Genomic DNA, 16,412 nt, shown 5'->3' with positions numbered 1-16,412 from the left:
AACGAAATTCGTAATGAAGCAGAAGTCCATCCCCGACGATTCTCCTGCGACTCGATATCATCGCCCGGGTCGTTTGCTGGGGGGGGGGGGGGGGGGGGGGGGGGGGGGGGGAGGGAATGGAAAGGCTCATGATGGCTGGTCTCTTGAAATAACCGAAAAAGTTGCCTGGTAATGGAAGCCAAAGCCAGTTGGATGTTTTTCGGCCGTTGAACATTGTCAAGGTTGGTATGGACCAGTGTACCACAGAAATCGCTTGCTTGCATCCTGTGGCGCCATCGGCGGACTGCATCGCGCAAAGTGCACCATCAGTGAACACTCCACCTGGCCCTGTGGTTGATAGACGACTTCAAAGATAAGACCGGCGCGTGGCGAACCGAACTGTCAATGCATATCCTTTAGTCTTGGCTGTCAGACGAGAACGACGACTTCTACAACGCCGTAATGTGCGTCCATAAGTTAAGACATCGCGGGCGAAGCCAAAGCCCGGCGATTAGAATAAACATATATCGTGAACGTCCTCACAGAAATGCAAAGGCATAAGCATGCGCTCTAGTGGAACTGCCGCCGATTCTACCATCTTCAGCATGTAGTGCAAGCACGTCATCTGCAGCACCAATTCGTCAGAGATATACGGCTTATATATGCTTCTCACCTTGGCGAAGGCAGGCTCGGGATGATTCCAAACTCACCCATAGGCGAATTGAGTTTACTCCTGTTCTTTCCAACTCAAAAAAACATGGCCCCGCGATACTCTAGCGTTGCCGTCATCGGCGCTGGTCCGTCTGGCATCTCGGCAGTCAAGGCCCTCAGCGAGGAAAACACGTTTGATCGGATCCAGCTTTTTGACAGAAGAGAGCGAATTGGCGGGACATGGTAAGTCGCGACTCTCTCGAACCAAGAACACAGTGTTGATGCGGCAATTTCAGGATATACGATGAGGAGCCAGAGCCCTTTTCGCCCTTTTCAAGCCAGCCCGTGAGAGATATACCAGCAACGCTCCCGCAGTCAACACCGCCCGCTGCTGAGAACGTCACCGCTCGAACCGGCCTCTACCCGTCTCTGGACAGCAACGTGGGATCCCAAGTCATGGCCTTCACCTACAAGCCCTTCCCGTCGGTGAACTCGGCCGCGTCCATCGGCCGCTTCGGCAAGGGCAACCCGACGCATCCTCACGCGCAGGTCGCGGGGTACATCGAAGAGATTGCGGACCCCTTCTCGCACCTGTTTACTTTCAACACGCACGTCGAGCGCGTCGAAAAGGTCGGCAGGCAGTGGCAGCTGACGCTGAGGAAGACCCAGCACTACCTCAAACACGAGAAGAGAGACTACTGGTGGCAGGACACCTTTGATGCGGTCGTCGTGGCCACCGGCCATTACGGCGTGCCGTACGTGCCGAACATACCGGGCCTGAAGGAGGTGTCTGCTGCCTTGCCGCAGAGATTCGAGCATTCCAAAGCATACAGATCCCCGGAAGACTACGTGAACAAGGTGAGATTTCACTCGGGTTGCCGAGACTAGGCCACAGTCACAGCCACAACCACTGACAACAAACCTGTGCTTTAGAAAGTTGTTGTGGTCGGCGGCAACGTCTCTGCCTCGGACACGGTTTCCGAAATCCACAACATCGTCTCTGGTCCTCTTTACCTCTCACAGCGGGGCTACAACGAAACCCTAAAGGACGCATGGGAGCTACCAAACGTGGTGAGGAAGCCCCAGATCACGCGAGTGTCCGCGGGCCCGCACCAGCTCATCAGAGTGACCTTCGCGGACGGCACGGAGGTCGACGGCATAGAAAAGGTCCACTTCGGCACGGGGTACCGCCTGTCCTACCCGTTCCTGCGTCCGGACCCCGTGACGCCCAGCGGCCGCCTCTCGGGCTTCTACCAGCACGTCTTCAACGTCGCAGACCCGTCGCTCACGATCGTCGGGCAGGTCAAGGGGGCGCTCTCGTTCCGCGTGTACGAGTACCAGGCCGTCGCGGTGGCGCGCTACTACGCCAACCGGGGCGGCGGCCTGCCCTCGCCGCGCGAGCAGGACGAGTGGGAGGTGAAGCGGCTGCAGTACAAGGGGCCCACGTCGCAGTTCCACGAGATCAAGCCTGATTTCAAGGAGTATTTCGAGTTCCTACGCGGTGTTGCTGGACCACCCGCGCCGGGCACCGATGCGTACGAGCTGCCCGCGTGGCAGGACGACTGGGCGTTGCTTGGTTTCGGCGTGTTGGCGCTGAAGCAGAAATGGTGGAGGGAACTGAAGGAGAAGGAAGAAAAGAAGCAGATCCAGGCCAAGCTGTAATTCAGGTTGTAACAGCCAGCTCCGTCTTGCAAGGAGGAGTTGAGGGAGGGGGCCCTTGAATAGAGAAGTCGAGACAGCTTGGCGAAATTGACATGAGACGGGGCTGTTGATGGCGCTGTTGGACTTCGGACGCAATTCGATGGTGAAGAAAGGCTTTTTCGCTTCCAAGCACTGCGCCAAGCCACTGAAAATCCTACGCGAGATCGTTTTTGATCGGTTTCTGCGTGCTATACCCAAGGTTCTCCGTCTTCCCGGTCAATTTCCCGACGGAGAGAGGCCGACGGTCGGCAACGCACCCGCTTTCTGGTGGATCGCCGTTGACGAGTGCCGAATAAGATGCTCGCCTCCTGTTCAAGTGGTGGATTCAACGTTGCACTAAGAGATTCCGTCATTTGCTCTATGAATGAGGAGTTCGTCCCGCGGTGAAAACCTGCAGGGACTTTTGAATTCTCGCCGGCTCTAGACCAACTGCTGTGGCGGTGGAAGTCCAAGTAGAAAGAAATTGTTATATAGCTGATAACAAGTTCGTCCTCTGTGCAAACTGTCGAGTGTGTCTCTGTGTGTGTGTGTGTAGCATCTTCGAACCCCCCATTGTCAATCATGGCTGAAGAATCACCCAAGTCTGCGCCTGCAGACGTCCAGGACGTGGTCTCCGAGGAGGCGCCTGTCAAGCGTGTGTGGTATCACAGCACCCTTTTCAATGCCTTCGTGATCGGAGGAGTCGGTATGTTTACCTTTCCCGGCTGCCGTTTCGGCTTCTTGTGATGACAACTAACGCCCTCGTCAGGCTTCATGGCCCCCGGCCTGTGGAATGCAATGAACGCCCTCGGCGCAGGCGGGGCCCAGGAACCGTTCCTCGTCAACGCCGCCAACGCCCTTGTGTTCGGGCTCATGGGCTTCCTCTGCCTTTTCGGTGGGCCCATCGCAAACCGCATCGGGCTCTCGTGGACGCTTCTGTTGGGCGCCGTTGGTTACCCCCTTTACTCGGCCGGTCTCTACACCAACAACCGCTTCGGCAACGTCTGGTTCGTCCTTGTTGGAGCGGCCGCCTGCGGAATCTCTGCAGGCCTCTTCTGGGCCTCCGAAGGCGCCGTAGCCCTCGGGTACCCCGAGCCGTCGAAGCGCGGCAAATACATGAACAGTAAGTCATCCCAAAAGGAACGTCAGATAACCAAACATAGAGAGAGACTGACGCCGTACTTATCACAGTCTGGCTTTGGTTCAGAACGGGTGGCCCTCTAGTCGGCGGTGCCATCGTCTTGGCCCTGAACAACAATGCCGCCGCGAAGACGAAGGGTAAGGTCGGTTCCCAGACCTACCTGGTCTTCATTGCGCTTCAGTGTATGAGTGTCCCTCTCGCCCTCGCTCTCTCTCCTCCCGAGAAGGTCCAACGCTCCGATGGCAGCAAGGTCATCATCAAGGCCGAAAAGTCCTTCAAGGCCGAGTTTCAAGCGCTGCTCCGCGTCTCGATGCGAAAGGACGTCCTCCTCCTGCTGCCGATTTTCTGGGCCGCCTACTTCAACCAGTACAGCGGGAACTTTCAGTCGTACTACTTCGGCGTCCGCGCCCGCGCCCTCATCGGCTTCGTCAGCAACTTCGGCACCCTCCTCTCGTCGCAGATCATCAGCATGCTCCTAGACCACAAGAAGTTCAGCGTCAAGAAGCGCATCAACATCGGCTTCTACTACGTCATCGTGTGGCACGTCATCGCCTGGGTCTACGGTTGGGTCATCCAGGAGAAGTACACTCGCAACCCCCCCGCCTACGACTGGGAGGACAAGGGCTTCGTTGAGGGCTTCTTCGTGCTCCTGCTGTGGGACTTTGCCCGGCAGTCGCTCCAGAACTGGCTGTACTACCTCTTGGCCACCAAGACGGACAACATCTCCGAGCTCGCGCGCTTCTCGGGCATCTTGCGAGGCCAGGAGAGTTTCTCTCAGGCCATCTCGTTCGGTATCAACACCCAGAAGTGGAAGGGAGGACGCGTTCCGTTGGCTATCAACACCGCTCTTTTGGGTAAGTTCTGGTCGACTTCCTAGTACCGACGGAAACAGTTGTTAACCCCAGTGCAGTTTTGGCCGTCTACCCCACGTGGCTTGTTGTCAGAGACCATGTCCCCATCGAGGAAGACAAGATTGCAAACGTTGAAGAGCAGTCGCAGACGGGTGAGATCGCCGAGACAAGGTTGTCGTCTGACGAGAGGAAGGAGTTTGCCATTGGCCAGACAGGTCTCGGAAGAGACGCGAAGATGTAATTGTTATCAGACTGGCATATAGCAACCAAGATACCCACCCTTTAGTCTACATTCTCAACACAACCTTCGACAGCCAATCAACATTGGAAATGTTTTGGCTTCAAATTTATGACACTTTTTAAAACCGCGAGACGACCGAACTCATCATATTCGTTGGATTGCCGCTGCTTGGTTTATATCTGCTTCTCGTTGTTAGTAGGCAGCTAGCTGATGCGATGTGTTCATCATCCACGCATGTAGTCAAGCCTCGAATCCGAGTGAGTCGACATCAGCGTCCATGTACAGATCTTGCATCTTAAAAATCAATATTTTCTTTTCAAAAACACGGAATACCAGTTAAGTGTTGTTGAGTTTGACTAGTGGAATACCTTTGGCAACGACTAGTGGGAGCGGATCCGCGTGGTTTGTGCGGATCCGCAACTCGGTTGAACCTCCTCCAACTCCCCCGTGACCAAAACCAACCGGTCAAGGACAATCGCATATCATTCAGTTTGAAATTTTGGTACTTCTCTCCCCGGAAATGCCGAGACGAACCAGGCCCTCACAATCAGATGCTGGTTTCCCCTCACCTACAGCACATCCCAGACGTCACGGCATGTCAGACCACAGTTTCTTGCTTGCCTTGCTACCAACATGGTCTGAAAGCTACCGTCACATTTATTTGCTACCTGTGGCCCCTCAAAGCTGTGCTTATAACGTTCTCTGTACCCCAAGAATGGGAATGCCAATCTCAATGTGCTCCCACGACAATTGAGACTGAGCCATCATTTCACGGAACCTGTCACTAATCGAATCTTTTCGCACGAAACACTGTGACGACAACCTCAGAAACAACAAACTTCTTCCGGCTTCGGGAATAGAGATAGATACGTCCGGGTCTGGGTGCCACAGCCAGGCTATCGGCTGTCTCCACGCCGTTGACACAGACACACAGACGACTTAGGCCAGCCCAGTAGCTCTGCGACGTCTTTCAACAATGAGAGCCCTTATCTATGATGGCCTCAACTCTGTATCCCTGCGGGAAAAACCGCTTCCGTCATTAGCATCCCCCACCGACGCCATTGTTAAAGTCACCAAAACCACTATTTGCGGTACAGACCTCCACATCCGCAAAGGCGACGTTGCAACCTGCCAACCAGGAAGAACTCTGGGACATGAGGGCGTTGGGGTCATCCATTCCACTGGAGCCTCGGTATCCCGCTTCAAACAAGGCGACCGCGTCCTGATCTCTTGCATCTCCAGTTGCGCGACTTGCGAGTACTGCCGCAGGGGAATGTACAGCCACTGCACGTCGGGGGGATGGATCCTCGGAAACACCATTGATGGCACCCAGGCCGAGTACGTCCGTATTCCCCATGCCGAATCAAGTCTCCACCCGATCCCTGACGGTGCTGACGACGCGGCGTTGGTGATGCTGAGCGACATCTTCCCTACCGGCCTCGAATGCGGTGTACTCAATGGAAAGGTGCAGCCCGGTGGCACGGTAGTCGTTGTGGGCTCCGGACCCGTTGGACTGGCGGCCATCATCACCGCACAGATATATTCGCCGTCTCAGGTCATTGCCATCGACCTGGATGCCAAGAGGCTCGAGGTGGCGCGGCAATTTGGCGCAACCGACACGATCAACAGCGCGGAGGCCGATGCTGTTGCCAAGGTCAAGGCCTTGACGGAGGGAAAGGGTGCTGATTCCGTCATTGAAGCAGTCGGAATCCCAGCCACTTTTGATCTCTGCCAGAGCTTGCTTGCCCCTGGTGGTGTCTTGGCCAACGTGGGTGTGCACGGAACCAAGGTGGACCTCCATCTCCAGAATCTTTGGGACAAGAACATCGGTGAGAGCAACTCGGAAATCATGAGAGAACCGTGGTCGTGCGTTGAAGCTGACTGAGATGACGCAGCAATCACGACCAGACTTGTGGACACCACCACTACGCCCATGTTGTTGAAGTTGGTCCAGTCTGGAAAGTTGAAGCCTTCGCTATTGATAACCCACTGTAGGTCGGACCCTGCCTCGTGCTTGCGGTAAAATCGTTGACTAACACGCGCTAAAGACTTCAAACTTGACGACATGGAAAAGGCTTACGAGACATTTGGCGAAGCTTCTAAGCACGGGACCTTGAAGGTCGTCATTGACGTTGACTAAAATCTCTCTAGCTGCGCATCTTTCAGTTTCATGAAGTTTCAAAGATCGGTTTTGATCAGTCACACAAGTGGCGTTTGAATGTCTTTTCTGGGGGGCGATAGAGTTGCTGAGGCTTGAAACATATCGACAGGTTCGACGGCAAGGTGGAAAGTAAGGAAATATGTTTTTTTGAGTGACATGCCAAAAGCTTATGTGGCCTCAATCGTTGGCTCTAATCAACTTGAAGACAGCATTCGAACACCACCGTACTTCACAAACAAATCAAAGCAAAGACCTACTGCGGCTGATTTTGCTTATGAATACAATACTCTGTGTCACGAAGCTCTGCAAAATCTTATCGCGATCGTAGGAGGATGTTTCTGAAGCCGCCATAATGACAGACAGTACTTCTGCTGGATGTAACAAAAGAATTACTCTTTTGTCACAATGCTGGCAACTTACCAGCAAAAGTTGGACAGGGAAGAGACATCCCTTTCGGATGCTCAACTGGGACCCCAGCTAACTTCGTATCCTAATTAGGTTTCTGGCAGGACCTAAGCCTCCTTACGTCTTGGGGCCAGTCGATAGGGATCCACATGGTTATTCTTGAAGTCGGGTGGCCGAGGACTACTCTTCCCGTTTCCCAGCACCAACAGGGAGGGCGCTATTCCAAGTCAGGCAACAAGATGGACCACATGCACATAAGGTTACATGTAAGCCACTCCCATCAGGTAACCCCGCATCGGTGAGTCTGATAGCTTGAGACAGTATGTACCCAAGTTAGCTGCATCTGCATCCAGCAACATGGAAGCAACCCGTCCATTAAGAAGGGAGATCGGCCATGATGGTCCCTTTCAGATATTCCCTGCAGCTACTCGGCTCAGAGCCCCGCATAGGTTTCTTCGAAGGGCGTGTAAGCCACGTAGCATTCATAACTGACCAGCTTGACATCAAACTTGTTGATAAGTAGCAGGCTCTACCAGATACTTTCTCGACGCAAGTGGGCATTTAGGAAGCTGAAGATTACCATTGTATCAGCACAAAGCCAACACATCAACGCTTTTCACAACCTGGAATCATGCCTTCCGCCCAGTTTTTCAACTACCCCGGCACGGAGACCAATGCCGAGCAGTATCACTACTCCCAGGCGGTCAAACTAGGAAACACAATCCGCACCTCGGGCCAGGGCGGCTGGGACGAGAATGGAAAAGTCACGCCCGACCTTGAGAGGCAGATCAGCCTTGCCTTTGACAACGTCCTGAAGGCCCTTCAAGCCGTCGACTCCCGTCTATCGTTTAACGACATCTACGCCGTCCGCTCCTACCACATCGACATGGACGCAAGCTTCGACCTCATGACGGCGCAGTTCAAAAGCCTGTTTCCCAACCACCGGCCTATCTGGACATGTGTACAGATTGGAAAGCTTGGACTGGAGGGCATGCAGGTGGAGGTTGAAGTCGAGGCGTCGATTCCCGCTTAAGAATTTGTTTTGCAGGTTCTTGGAAGACAAATGAGGGTTAGGGTCAAAGATTGAACTAGTTCTGGCATCTGCCATTGCGAGATCTTTTAGCAACACTCCGCCGTGCTCCGTGGCCGGATAACGATATGAATTCATGATTAGCTAGCCGTGCTTCCGAACTGGAACAGCGCCCCTATAACAGGGCTTGGTGATGTTCACAGATTGATCAATTCAGGGAAACAGCCAGTATTGGTTCACAAGTATGTCGAGAAGTAGCGTCCAGAAAACAGGCCTCGGTCAGGAGGTATCTCCCGCGTCCATTCAGTCGATGCGTGTTGTACTGCGGTTCTGGCCTCCATAGTCCAATGCAGTCGGTGCAAAACATTGCAAAACACCTCGCCTCACTTTTCCTCTTTCGGACCTAGTTCCAAATGTGCGCTGTCCAACATTGCATGCCTTCCTTGGAACCCCGCGAAAGTGGTCCAAAATGCTACCCGATTCGGACAGCTCTAGGAGGAGATCACTCGGCACTCTGCATGATCTCCGCACTTGGGGTGCCCACACAGCTACAAGGAATCAGCTTCGCCAGCTTCGCACCCGAGGTGTTTCAATTATATGCGGGTTAGAGAATGTGGGGAGGAGAGGGGCGTATTACTGCATGTGTGTCTAAGGTTATCATCGGCTCCGAGGTTACTCTTGATTGCCTGTCCGCGGCCCATCTTTTGTCTTCTTCGGGAGACAGACAGTTATCGCTGGCAGCCCTGTGCATTTCTGGAGTCAAATGGAGGGGGTGGTTGTTATTTAGATAAGTTGAGGGGCTGTCTCCCAGCTCTGAATAACACCCTGTTTCCCATGCTAGCATACTTGCCATTCGTGATTTTGCCATTCTCAAAGTGTCCAGAGTTGATGCCGAACAACAGTCTTACTCACTATGTCTGCCCCTGTCTTGAATCTCACAGCCCCAAACGGCACCAAGATCAGCCTGCCCACTGGCCTCTTTATCAACAACGAGTTTGTGAAGGGGAACGGTAGCGCCAAGATCACGGCCATAAACCCAAGGTATGGAACTGCGACGGACACGCATCTGAGCACCATCGCTAACAACCCGATAGCGACGAATCCGAGATTGCCTCGGTCGAAGCAGCGTCGGCCGACGATGTCGACAAGGCGGTGAAAGCAGCCCGCGCGGCGCTCAACGGCCCCGGCTGGGGAGACATCTCCGGCACCGACCGCGGTCGGCTCATGTTCAAGCTCGCCGACCTCGTCGAGGCCCATGAAGCGGCTCTGGCGACCCTCGAGACGTGGAACGGCGGGAAACCCTACAACGTGGCCCTGGGCGAGGACGTCGCCGAGACCATTGCCACGCTCCGCTACTACGCTGGCTGGGCCGACAAGATCCACGGCGAGACGATCCCCACCACCCCCCAGAAGTTTGCCTACACGTTGAAACAGCCGGTTGGGGTTTGTGCCTCCATCATCCCTTGGAACTATCCCATCATGATGGCGGCGTGGTAAGTGCTTCCTTTGCTTCGCATCGTCGGGGGGTCAAAGCTAAACCTGCTCCCAGGAAGCTCGGTCCCGCGTTGGCGTGTGGCAACACTGTCGTTCTGAAGCCTGCGGAGCAGACGCCTCTATCGGTACTTTACTTCGCAAACCTGGTGAAGGAGGCCGGGTTCCCCCCGGCGTCATCAACATTGTGAATGGTCTGGGGAGGGAAACGGGCAATGCACTGGTTTCCCACACCGACGTCGACAAGGTCGCCTTCACGGGTTCCACGGCAACCGGACGCCAAATCATGAAGACTGCCAGTGTCAATATCAAGAACATCACCCTGGAGACGGGCGGCAAATCCCCTCTCTTGGTTTTCAAGGACGCCGATCTCGACCAGGCCGCGAAGTGGGGACATGTCGGCATCATGAGCAACCAAGGCCAGATTTGCACGTCCACGTCGAGGATTTTGGTGCAGGAAGAGGTCTACCAAGACTATGTCGCCCGCTTCAAGAAGATCTGTCTCGAGAACAAGGTCGGCAACCCCTTTGATGACGACACGTTCCAGGGCCCTCAGATCACCAAGGCCCAGTATGACAAGATTCTGGGCTACATCCAAGCCGGAAAGGACGAGGGCGCCAGCCTGGTGACAGGAGGTGTCCCTTACAAGAACGTCGGTGACGGGAAGGGCTTCTTCATCGAGCCCACCGTCTTCTCTGACGTCAAGAAGGACATGAGAATCTTCCAGGAGGAAGTCTTTGGGCCGTTCGTCGCCATCACACCATTCAAGACGGAAGAAGAGGCGGTGGCGCTGGCGAACAACACATCCTATGGGCTTGGTGCCGCGCTGTTCTCGAGAGACATTGAGAGATGTCATCGCGTCGCCGCCCGGCTGGAGTCGGGTATGGTTTGGATCAACAGCTCCAACGACTCTGACATCCGAGTACCCTTCGGTGGTGTCAAGCAGAGTGGCATCGGCCGCGAACTGGGTGAAGCCGGTCTTGCTGCCTATACGCAGACGAAGGCTGTGCATGTCAACCTGGGTCTTGTCTTGTAGGCATGTCATATCGCGTATGATTGGTTTTTTCCCTATAGAGACCAGGCATTTCGTCCAAAGTCTCGGCACTACTTCACAACACAATGGCGTCCGGCCCGAACCCTGAGAACATGTGAAACCAAGACACTTCTTCGTCGTCGGCTTTCCATATTGAATTGAGTACGTCGCTCACGGAGCTGAACGAGGCAAACCGGACCGCGTCTCGAATGTCGTGCACTAATCCCAGGACAGCCTTCCGATGTCTTCGGGACTGCACGTGTGCCCCGGCAACTAGTAGAGGGAATATGACGCAGTTGAGAACCTTTGACGGCTGCTTGATCTCGAGAATACACTCCAAGCATGGTAGCACATGGTGTTGAACGAGAGAGTGGGAGACCGGCAGGCCGCATACAGCTCGATACATGTAAATGAGTGCCGTGTGTTGAAATGCGCGGATCAGAGTGAATGCATGGTTCCCCTCGAGCTCAGAGTCCCCTTGGACAACATCGACACATGCGTCCGTGATTCTTGCGTATATCGGCGACAAGGCCGTCTCGAAACCAAGGATGATTCCCATCGAAAGCTGTTCGCTTCCGGTATTCACTGCATCGAGATACCATGCCAGTCGGGACGTTTCTTGGAAGACCGACGCCAGGGAAGAACGGCCCAGGATATCTCTCCCCCACCAGACGGATCTCTTGTCTATGGTTTCCCAAATCTCCGGTGGGAATGACGGCTTCCCGCCCTTCAGGATGATGCTCGTGAGATCCGCCGATGCAAACTCGGAGAGAAGCATGTGGATAGACTCGTGACTTGACTCCAGAACCGGCTGGATACCTCCGAGACTGTCAACGATGGCCCGCACGCCTCCATGATGACTTGAGGTTGAAGAGGTTGAAGAGGTTGAGGAGGAGGAGGAGCAGGATGAGGAGGCATGTGCGCATTCGAGAAAGCCGTCATGGAAGTACAAAAGGAGAACCGCCAGCAAGAGCGTCATCAATGACATTTTATCCGCCGTGTCTTTCTGCGCCCCGCCTATCTCTCCCCGTACCGCAGCAAGACACTCGAGCCGCTTCAGCCGGAGGAGGTTGCGGCTGTTCCTCCCGTCCTGGAGGACGCGGTGGGCGTCGGCGATGACGCACGTTGCGAGGAGCACCACGCGGTGCTCGAGCGCCTGCAGAATCGGGGCGGCGCATGGTTCCGGGGCGGTCGTGAGGAGAGGCCAGAGGCGGTGGTGGAAGTAGTCGAGAGCGCGCCTCTCGTCGGACGCAAGGGAGGCGGCGAGCTGCCCGTCGCGCGTCGCGATCTGGTAGATGACCGGCGCCTTGGTCGTCGGGCGCGTGTTCCATTTCAGGCGACGGGCATTGAAGTCGCAATGGGCGCCTATCTTGGAGCACCGGTCACAACACGGCTTGGTGAGGTCGCACTTGATGCGGCGTTTCTTGCAGGGCCAGCAGGACCCTTCGACGACCCTGCTTCTGTTGGCGACCATCCTGGCTTATGGTTAGTTGATCGAAATGCCCTGGCAACCTTTTCTGATATCATGCCACTGCCAAGTTGCCCTTTGCTCTGTAAGGTGAGAGATAATTAGATAAGACCGTCATGAGAAAGAGGTTTGATGCGGCCCGATATCAGGATTCGTATCTTCGGACCTATCCCCCTCTCCGATAAGCATCTCGGCATATGGTAGGAAGTGTGTGGGGGGGGAACGATTGCAGCAGCTCGCACCCCCATCTGGTCCGGGTCGACGTAAACCAACGGGAGCCCGAGACATGCTGGATGCTGGATGTTGGTCCATCTTGTTCCCCGAAGGGGTTTAGCTGAACTGGCGTCCAGCGGATCTGACTCGGAAAGCTTTCCTTGGAGACCGGAACCACTGCCGACTGAGGGGGTCCAGTCCAACCCCAACTTGCAGATCAGACATCACGTCAGAAGCCGGGCACAATACGTCAGGAGTCTTGAGGTTGGTTAAAATTCTTTGAGCACCGGCTCGACACCTTTCCTCTTGCGCCCATTGCTCGATACCAGGTCAATTCGATATGGACGCGTTGACGAACACAACCTTAACGGAGGTTCACGTCGCAACCAACCCACTAACGACTGTGAATGCTGCTGTTGTCTTGGTGGTCGCAACAGTCACCGCTTTGCTCTTCGGTGTACGACTTTTCCGATCACAGGCCGCCGGGGACGCATTGGAGATCTCACAGGTATGACCGACTTTCTCCCCCTTTTTCTTTTTTGGCCAAACAACAGGACCAGACTGAGACGATTGTCGTGATCCGCCGGAAACAGCTCTACGTATATCCAGTCAAGGGGCTCAGGGGCTGCGAGTTGCAAGAAGCACGGGTTGGGCAACACGGCTTCGTCGGAGACCGCACATTTTCACTTCAGAAAGTCCATCGCGACGAGAACGATCCGTCCGAGAAGACGTACGAGACGCTGCTTATAGGCCGCTGCCTCCAACTTGCACTCTTCGAAACCTCGGTCCATAACGTGAGTAACGAGGTGGCGGTGAAGTGGCATGACCGCGAGACGGAGTTCGACAAAAGAGCAGCAGATGCAAAAGTCGACACCGACGACGAGATCCGATTTCCGCTGTCGCCAGGACTGGAGGGCCTTGAGGAATGCGAAGTAAGCCTGCATGTTAGCCGGACAAAGGCATACGACATGGGCGACGGGCCAGCCTCCTGGTTCTCCGACCGCCTAGGTTTCGAGACACGGTTGGTCTACATTGGCGACGGGTCGCGCGCTGTCCTTGGATCTCTCGCCCCGAACAGCCGAGGAGGACTAAAGAAGGCCAAGTGGACAAGCCGTCTCCGCGCCCTGGTGCCGTCCCTCGCGTTCCGGGAGGAGCGGCTTGTCTTCAACGACCTCGGGCACTACCTCGTGGTCACCGAGGCGAGCAATTCCCAGGTTTCCTCACGTCTCGAGGGCGGTGCCGAGATGGATGTCCGGAAGTTCCGGCCCAACATCGTCGTCAAGGGCGCGTCCGCGCCGTTCGCGGAGGACTTCTGGGGCGAGCTCACATTCGAGGGCGGCGTCCGGATGCCACTGACGTCCAACTGCTACCGCTGCCAGAGCATTACCGTCGACTACGACACGGGGAAGGCGGCGGCTGACGATCGGGGCTCCGTGTGGAAGAAGTTGAACAAAGACCGCCGTGTCGATAAAGGTGCCAAGTACAGCCCGGTGTTTGGCCGCTACGGATTCTGCTTTGGGTCAGCAGTCGGGAAGACCTTAACTGTCGGAGAGAGGGCCCGGGTTACTGTCGTCAACCCTGCCAGGACTACTTTCGGTGATTTTGGCCGATTAGATTATCTCCTGACTTGAGATCTTATGCTAACAAGCTGCAGACTGGCCTCATTTGACGACTTTCGGCCTCGGCCAGACAGAGAAGTGAACCTATGACAAGGTTCGGAATCAATAGATTCCCCGACAACGTCTCATCTGCCAGAAAAGCCTATCGGCCAGGTTGAACCAGAACTCCCGATGGCTTTGTATAATGCAGTAGGGTTATTGGGGGCGTGGCAACCTACCTTGTGATCGTAGACATGCATAGTTTCTACCATAGGATTGGTGTTTGGCAAACGAGAAAAAGTCACTCACCGTCGAACCCCTTCCACTTCTCGGAATGTGACGAGAATGGGGGAGCGCCGAAACTCTAAGCACTTGATACAATACAATCTGGCTTATGATGTCCGCTGGCCCGCGGCGATGGGCCAGTCGATACAGCCGCAAACTCCGCCTCGTCCGCAAGTCCGGTCGGTCGAATCGTCCGCGCTCTTACAAAGCCACTGACTGGCAGTGGAAGATCGACAATCTACATACACACTCCCTGCAGTTCCAATGAGATATTACTCAGCAGGCGCCCGTGGAAGAGTTATTCTTGAGATATCCTCACTCAGCAGCTCCGGTGATTGCCAAGCCGTTCACCCATGGCCTCGCTTTCGCACCATGGCTCTCGCCGAGCTCTGATGGGTGTTGACGTTTCAAATTAAAATAGGATGCTTTGTCAAGTCCGCCCAAGCGAGCGGTGCAATCCCACCAAGTCCGCAAGCATAAGCATATCAAAGTCGACTGTAAATGGTTGGACGCACTTCGCAAGTCGCAATGGACCATTCTGTGAGAACTCTGCTGTGAATATAGACGGCTTTCGGGCTGGGTTCAAGTGCCCAGATTCGCTTTCAAAGCCCCCGTCTTGGCTAGATGCGATCACTTTGGTGCGGTAATTAGACACCCTGTCTGGGACGCTGGGTGTTGCCTGAACTAAAACTCGTAGCCAAGGGGATGTAATTTCGTCGTCCGATATGATGCACCATCTAACAGACAATGGACATTGTGTGAGTATATTAAGAGGGGAAAGGACGCACTCTCCACGTACCTCTTCTTCCGTCTCTCCGTTCACGCAGGTAGCCTATCTCCTAACCCGATCAAACATTGTCAACCCTACAATCATCTCATCATCGCCATCGCCAGAATGTCCAACGTACCCTCATCATCGGAGCCTTGGTCGTTGAAGGGAAAGACCGCTATCATCACCGGCGGATCTCGTGGAATCGGCAGCAGGACCGCCGCGTATTTTGTCCGCAAGGGCCTGAGCAACCTTGCCATTACATACGTTTCCAACAAAGCCGCTGCCAACAAGACGCTGGAGCAGTGCCGCAAGCTGGGAATCAAGAACACCATCGCCATCCAGGCAGACGCCACAGACAGCACGGTCGGTCCCAGGGTCATTAAGGAGGTACTGAGCGGGCTGAACGTAACCACGATCGACATCCTCGTCAACAACGCCGTCATCCCAAATGACAGGACCAGAGACCTCAAGACCCTCCAGGCCGAAGACTTCAACGAGCTGATGGTCGGTAACGTCTACTTCCCCGTCAGCCTCACTGTCGCCTTCATCGAGCACGCACCAAAGTATGGGGGCCGCGTCATCAATCTCTCGAGCATGGCCGGCAAGACAGGCAATCCCGAGGCTTTTGCGACCTACGGCGCCACGAAAGCCGCGCTCGAAAGCTTCACGCGGTCCTTCGCGGACTCCTTCTCCTTGAAAACGGGCATCACCTTCAACAGCATCTCCGTCGGACCCACGGAGACCGAAGCGTTGCAAGGCGCGAGGGAGGATTACGCCGGGGAATACATCAAGGAACAAATCAAGCTCATCACTGCGGCTCCCCGCTCTGGAAGCGTAGACGATATTGCGTACATTATTGGTTTCCTGGCGAGTGAGGAGGGACGATGGGTCAACGGTGCCTTGATCCCCGCCAACGGAGGACACAAGATGACTCTTGCTCTGTTTGGATAAATGGGACTGGGTGCTAGGGACGCTCACTCAAATAACTAGAGTCTTCTTGAGTAGAAGGATAATGCCAAACATAGACTTCTTTTGCCTGGTTCAATGCCATTGTTTCCGACGAATCTGCCCGAAGTTCTGTCTTGAACGCATAGATAAGTTTCAACTCTCAACAGTTGTGCTTGCGAGCGACTGGCTGACAATTCTCGACTGCGAGGTGTTAGTATATCATGTGAAGTCGACATGCAGATGACAGTGTCCAGCACAACCCTGGCAGATCGCTCACAATGTGTGTGGTTTAGTCTTAGAGCGGACCCCTTCCCCGTGGTCGCTGATTATGGGACCTGCTCTTACTGCTCCCCACATGATGCGCAGCGTGGATCCCCCCTAATATCGCGACTTCCGGGTGTCTCCCGCTCCCGACATCCGGACCGGATGCCCGCACCGTCCCCGGAGACCTCCCATCCTACTTCG

At 55.0% G+C, this 16,412-nt stretch overlaps 8 protein-coding genes across 8 annotated transcripts; 7 read left to right on the top strand and 1 right to left on the bottom strand.

Moving 5' to 3' along the window:
• Positions 1–736: 736 nt before the first annotated feature.
• On the top strand, positions 737–2,292 carry CH63R_11157 (Dimethylaniline monooxygenase; the record flags this gene model as incomplete). Its single annotated transcript, XM_018306131.1, has 3 exons — positions 737–873; positions 927–1,488; positions 1,564–2,292. The coding sequence occupies 3 exons, from the start codon at positions 737–739 to the stop codon at positions 2,290–2,292; spliced, it is 1,428 nt and encodes a 475-aa protein (XP_018152972.1).
• Positions 2,293–2,892: 600 nt separating this feature from the next.
• On the top strand, positions 2,893–4,543 carry CH63R_11156 (Duf895 domain membrane protein; the record flags this gene model as incomplete). Its single annotated transcript, XM_018306130.1, has 4 exons — positions 2,893–3,016; positions 3,080–3,433; positions 3,502–4,305; positions 4,362–4,543. The coding sequence occupies 4 exons, from the start codon at positions 2,893–2,895 to the stop codon at positions 4,541–4,543; spliced, it is 1,464 nt and encodes a 487-aa protein (XP_018152971.1).
• Positions 4,544–5,519: 976 nt separating this feature from the next.
• Positions 5,520–6,683, top strand: CH63R_11155 (Alcohol dehydrogenase GroES domain-containing protein; the record flags this gene model as incomplete). The annotated part of the gene is made up of 3 exons (XM_018306129.1): positions 5,520–6,409; positions 6,452–6,534; positions 6,592–6,683. 3 exons carry the CDS (start codon positions 5,520–5,522, stop codon positions 6,681–6,683), a joined length of 1,065 nt encoding a protein of 354 aa, XP_018152970.1.
• Positions 6,684–7,740: 1,057 nt separating this feature from the next.
• On the top strand, positions 7,741–8,142 carry CH63R_11154 (Endoribonuclease L-PSP; the record flags this gene model as incomplete). The annotated part of the gene is made up of 1 exon (XM_018306128.1): positions 7,741–8,142. One exon carries the CDS (start codon positions 7,741–7,743, stop codon positions 8,140–8,142), a length of 402 nt encoding a protein of 133 aa, XP_018152969.1.
• A 910-nt stretch (positions 8,143–9,052) lies between these two features.
• CH63R_11153 (Aldehyde dehydrogenase) lies at positions 9,053–10,666 on the top strand (the record flags this gene model as incomplete). The annotated part of the gene is made up of 3 exons (XM_018306127.1): positions 9,053–9,180; positions 9,234–9,582; positions 9,689–10,666. 3 exons carry the CDS (start codon positions 9,053–9,055, stop codon positions 10,664–10,666), a joined length of 1,455 nt encoding a protein of 484 aa, XP_018152968.1.
• A 73-nt stretch (positions 10,667–10,739) lies between these two features.
• On the bottom strand, positions 10,740–12,137 carry CH63R_11152 (fungal zinc cluster transcription factor; the record flags this gene model as incomplete). Its single annotated transcript, XM_018306126.1, has 1 exon — positions 10,740–12,137. The coding sequence occupies one exon, from the start codon at positions 12,135–12,137 to the stop codon at positions 10,740–10,742; it is 1,398 nt and encodes a 465-aa protein (XP_018152967.1).
• Positions 12,138–12,684: 547 nt separating this feature from the next.
• Positions 12,685–14,045, top strand: CH63R_11151 (MOSC domain-containing protein; the record flags this gene model as incomplete). The annotated part of the gene is made up of 3 exons (XM_018306125.1): positions 12,685–12,852; positions 12,899–13,940; positions 13,999–14,045. The coding sequence occupies 3 exons, from the start codon at positions 12,685–12,687 to the stop codon at positions 14,043–14,045; spliced, it is 1,257 nt and encodes a 418-aa protein (XP_018152966.1).
• A 1,077-nt stretch (positions 14,046–15,122) lies between these two features.
• CH63R_11150 (3-oxoacyl-[acyl-carrier-protein] reductase) lies at positions 15,123–15,950 on the top strand (the record flags this gene model as incomplete). The annotated part of the gene is made up of 1 exon (XM_018306124.1): positions 15,123–15,950. One exon carries the CDS (start codon positions 15,123–15,125, stop codon positions 15,948–15,950), a length of 828 nt encoding a protein of 275 aa, XP_018152965.1.
• Positions 15,951–16,412: the final 462 nt, after the last annotated feature.

This window comes from Colletotrichum higginsianum, chromosome 8, assembly GCF_001672515.1.
Source record: "Colletotrichum higginsianum IMI 349063 chromosome 8, whole genome shotgun sequence".
Classification (NCBI taxonomy): Eukaryota; Fungi; Ascomycota; class Sordariomycetes; order Glomerellales; family Glomerellaceae; genus Colletotrichum; species Colletotrichum higginsianum.
This window is presented reverse-complemented; position numbering and strand designations above follow the sequence as displayed.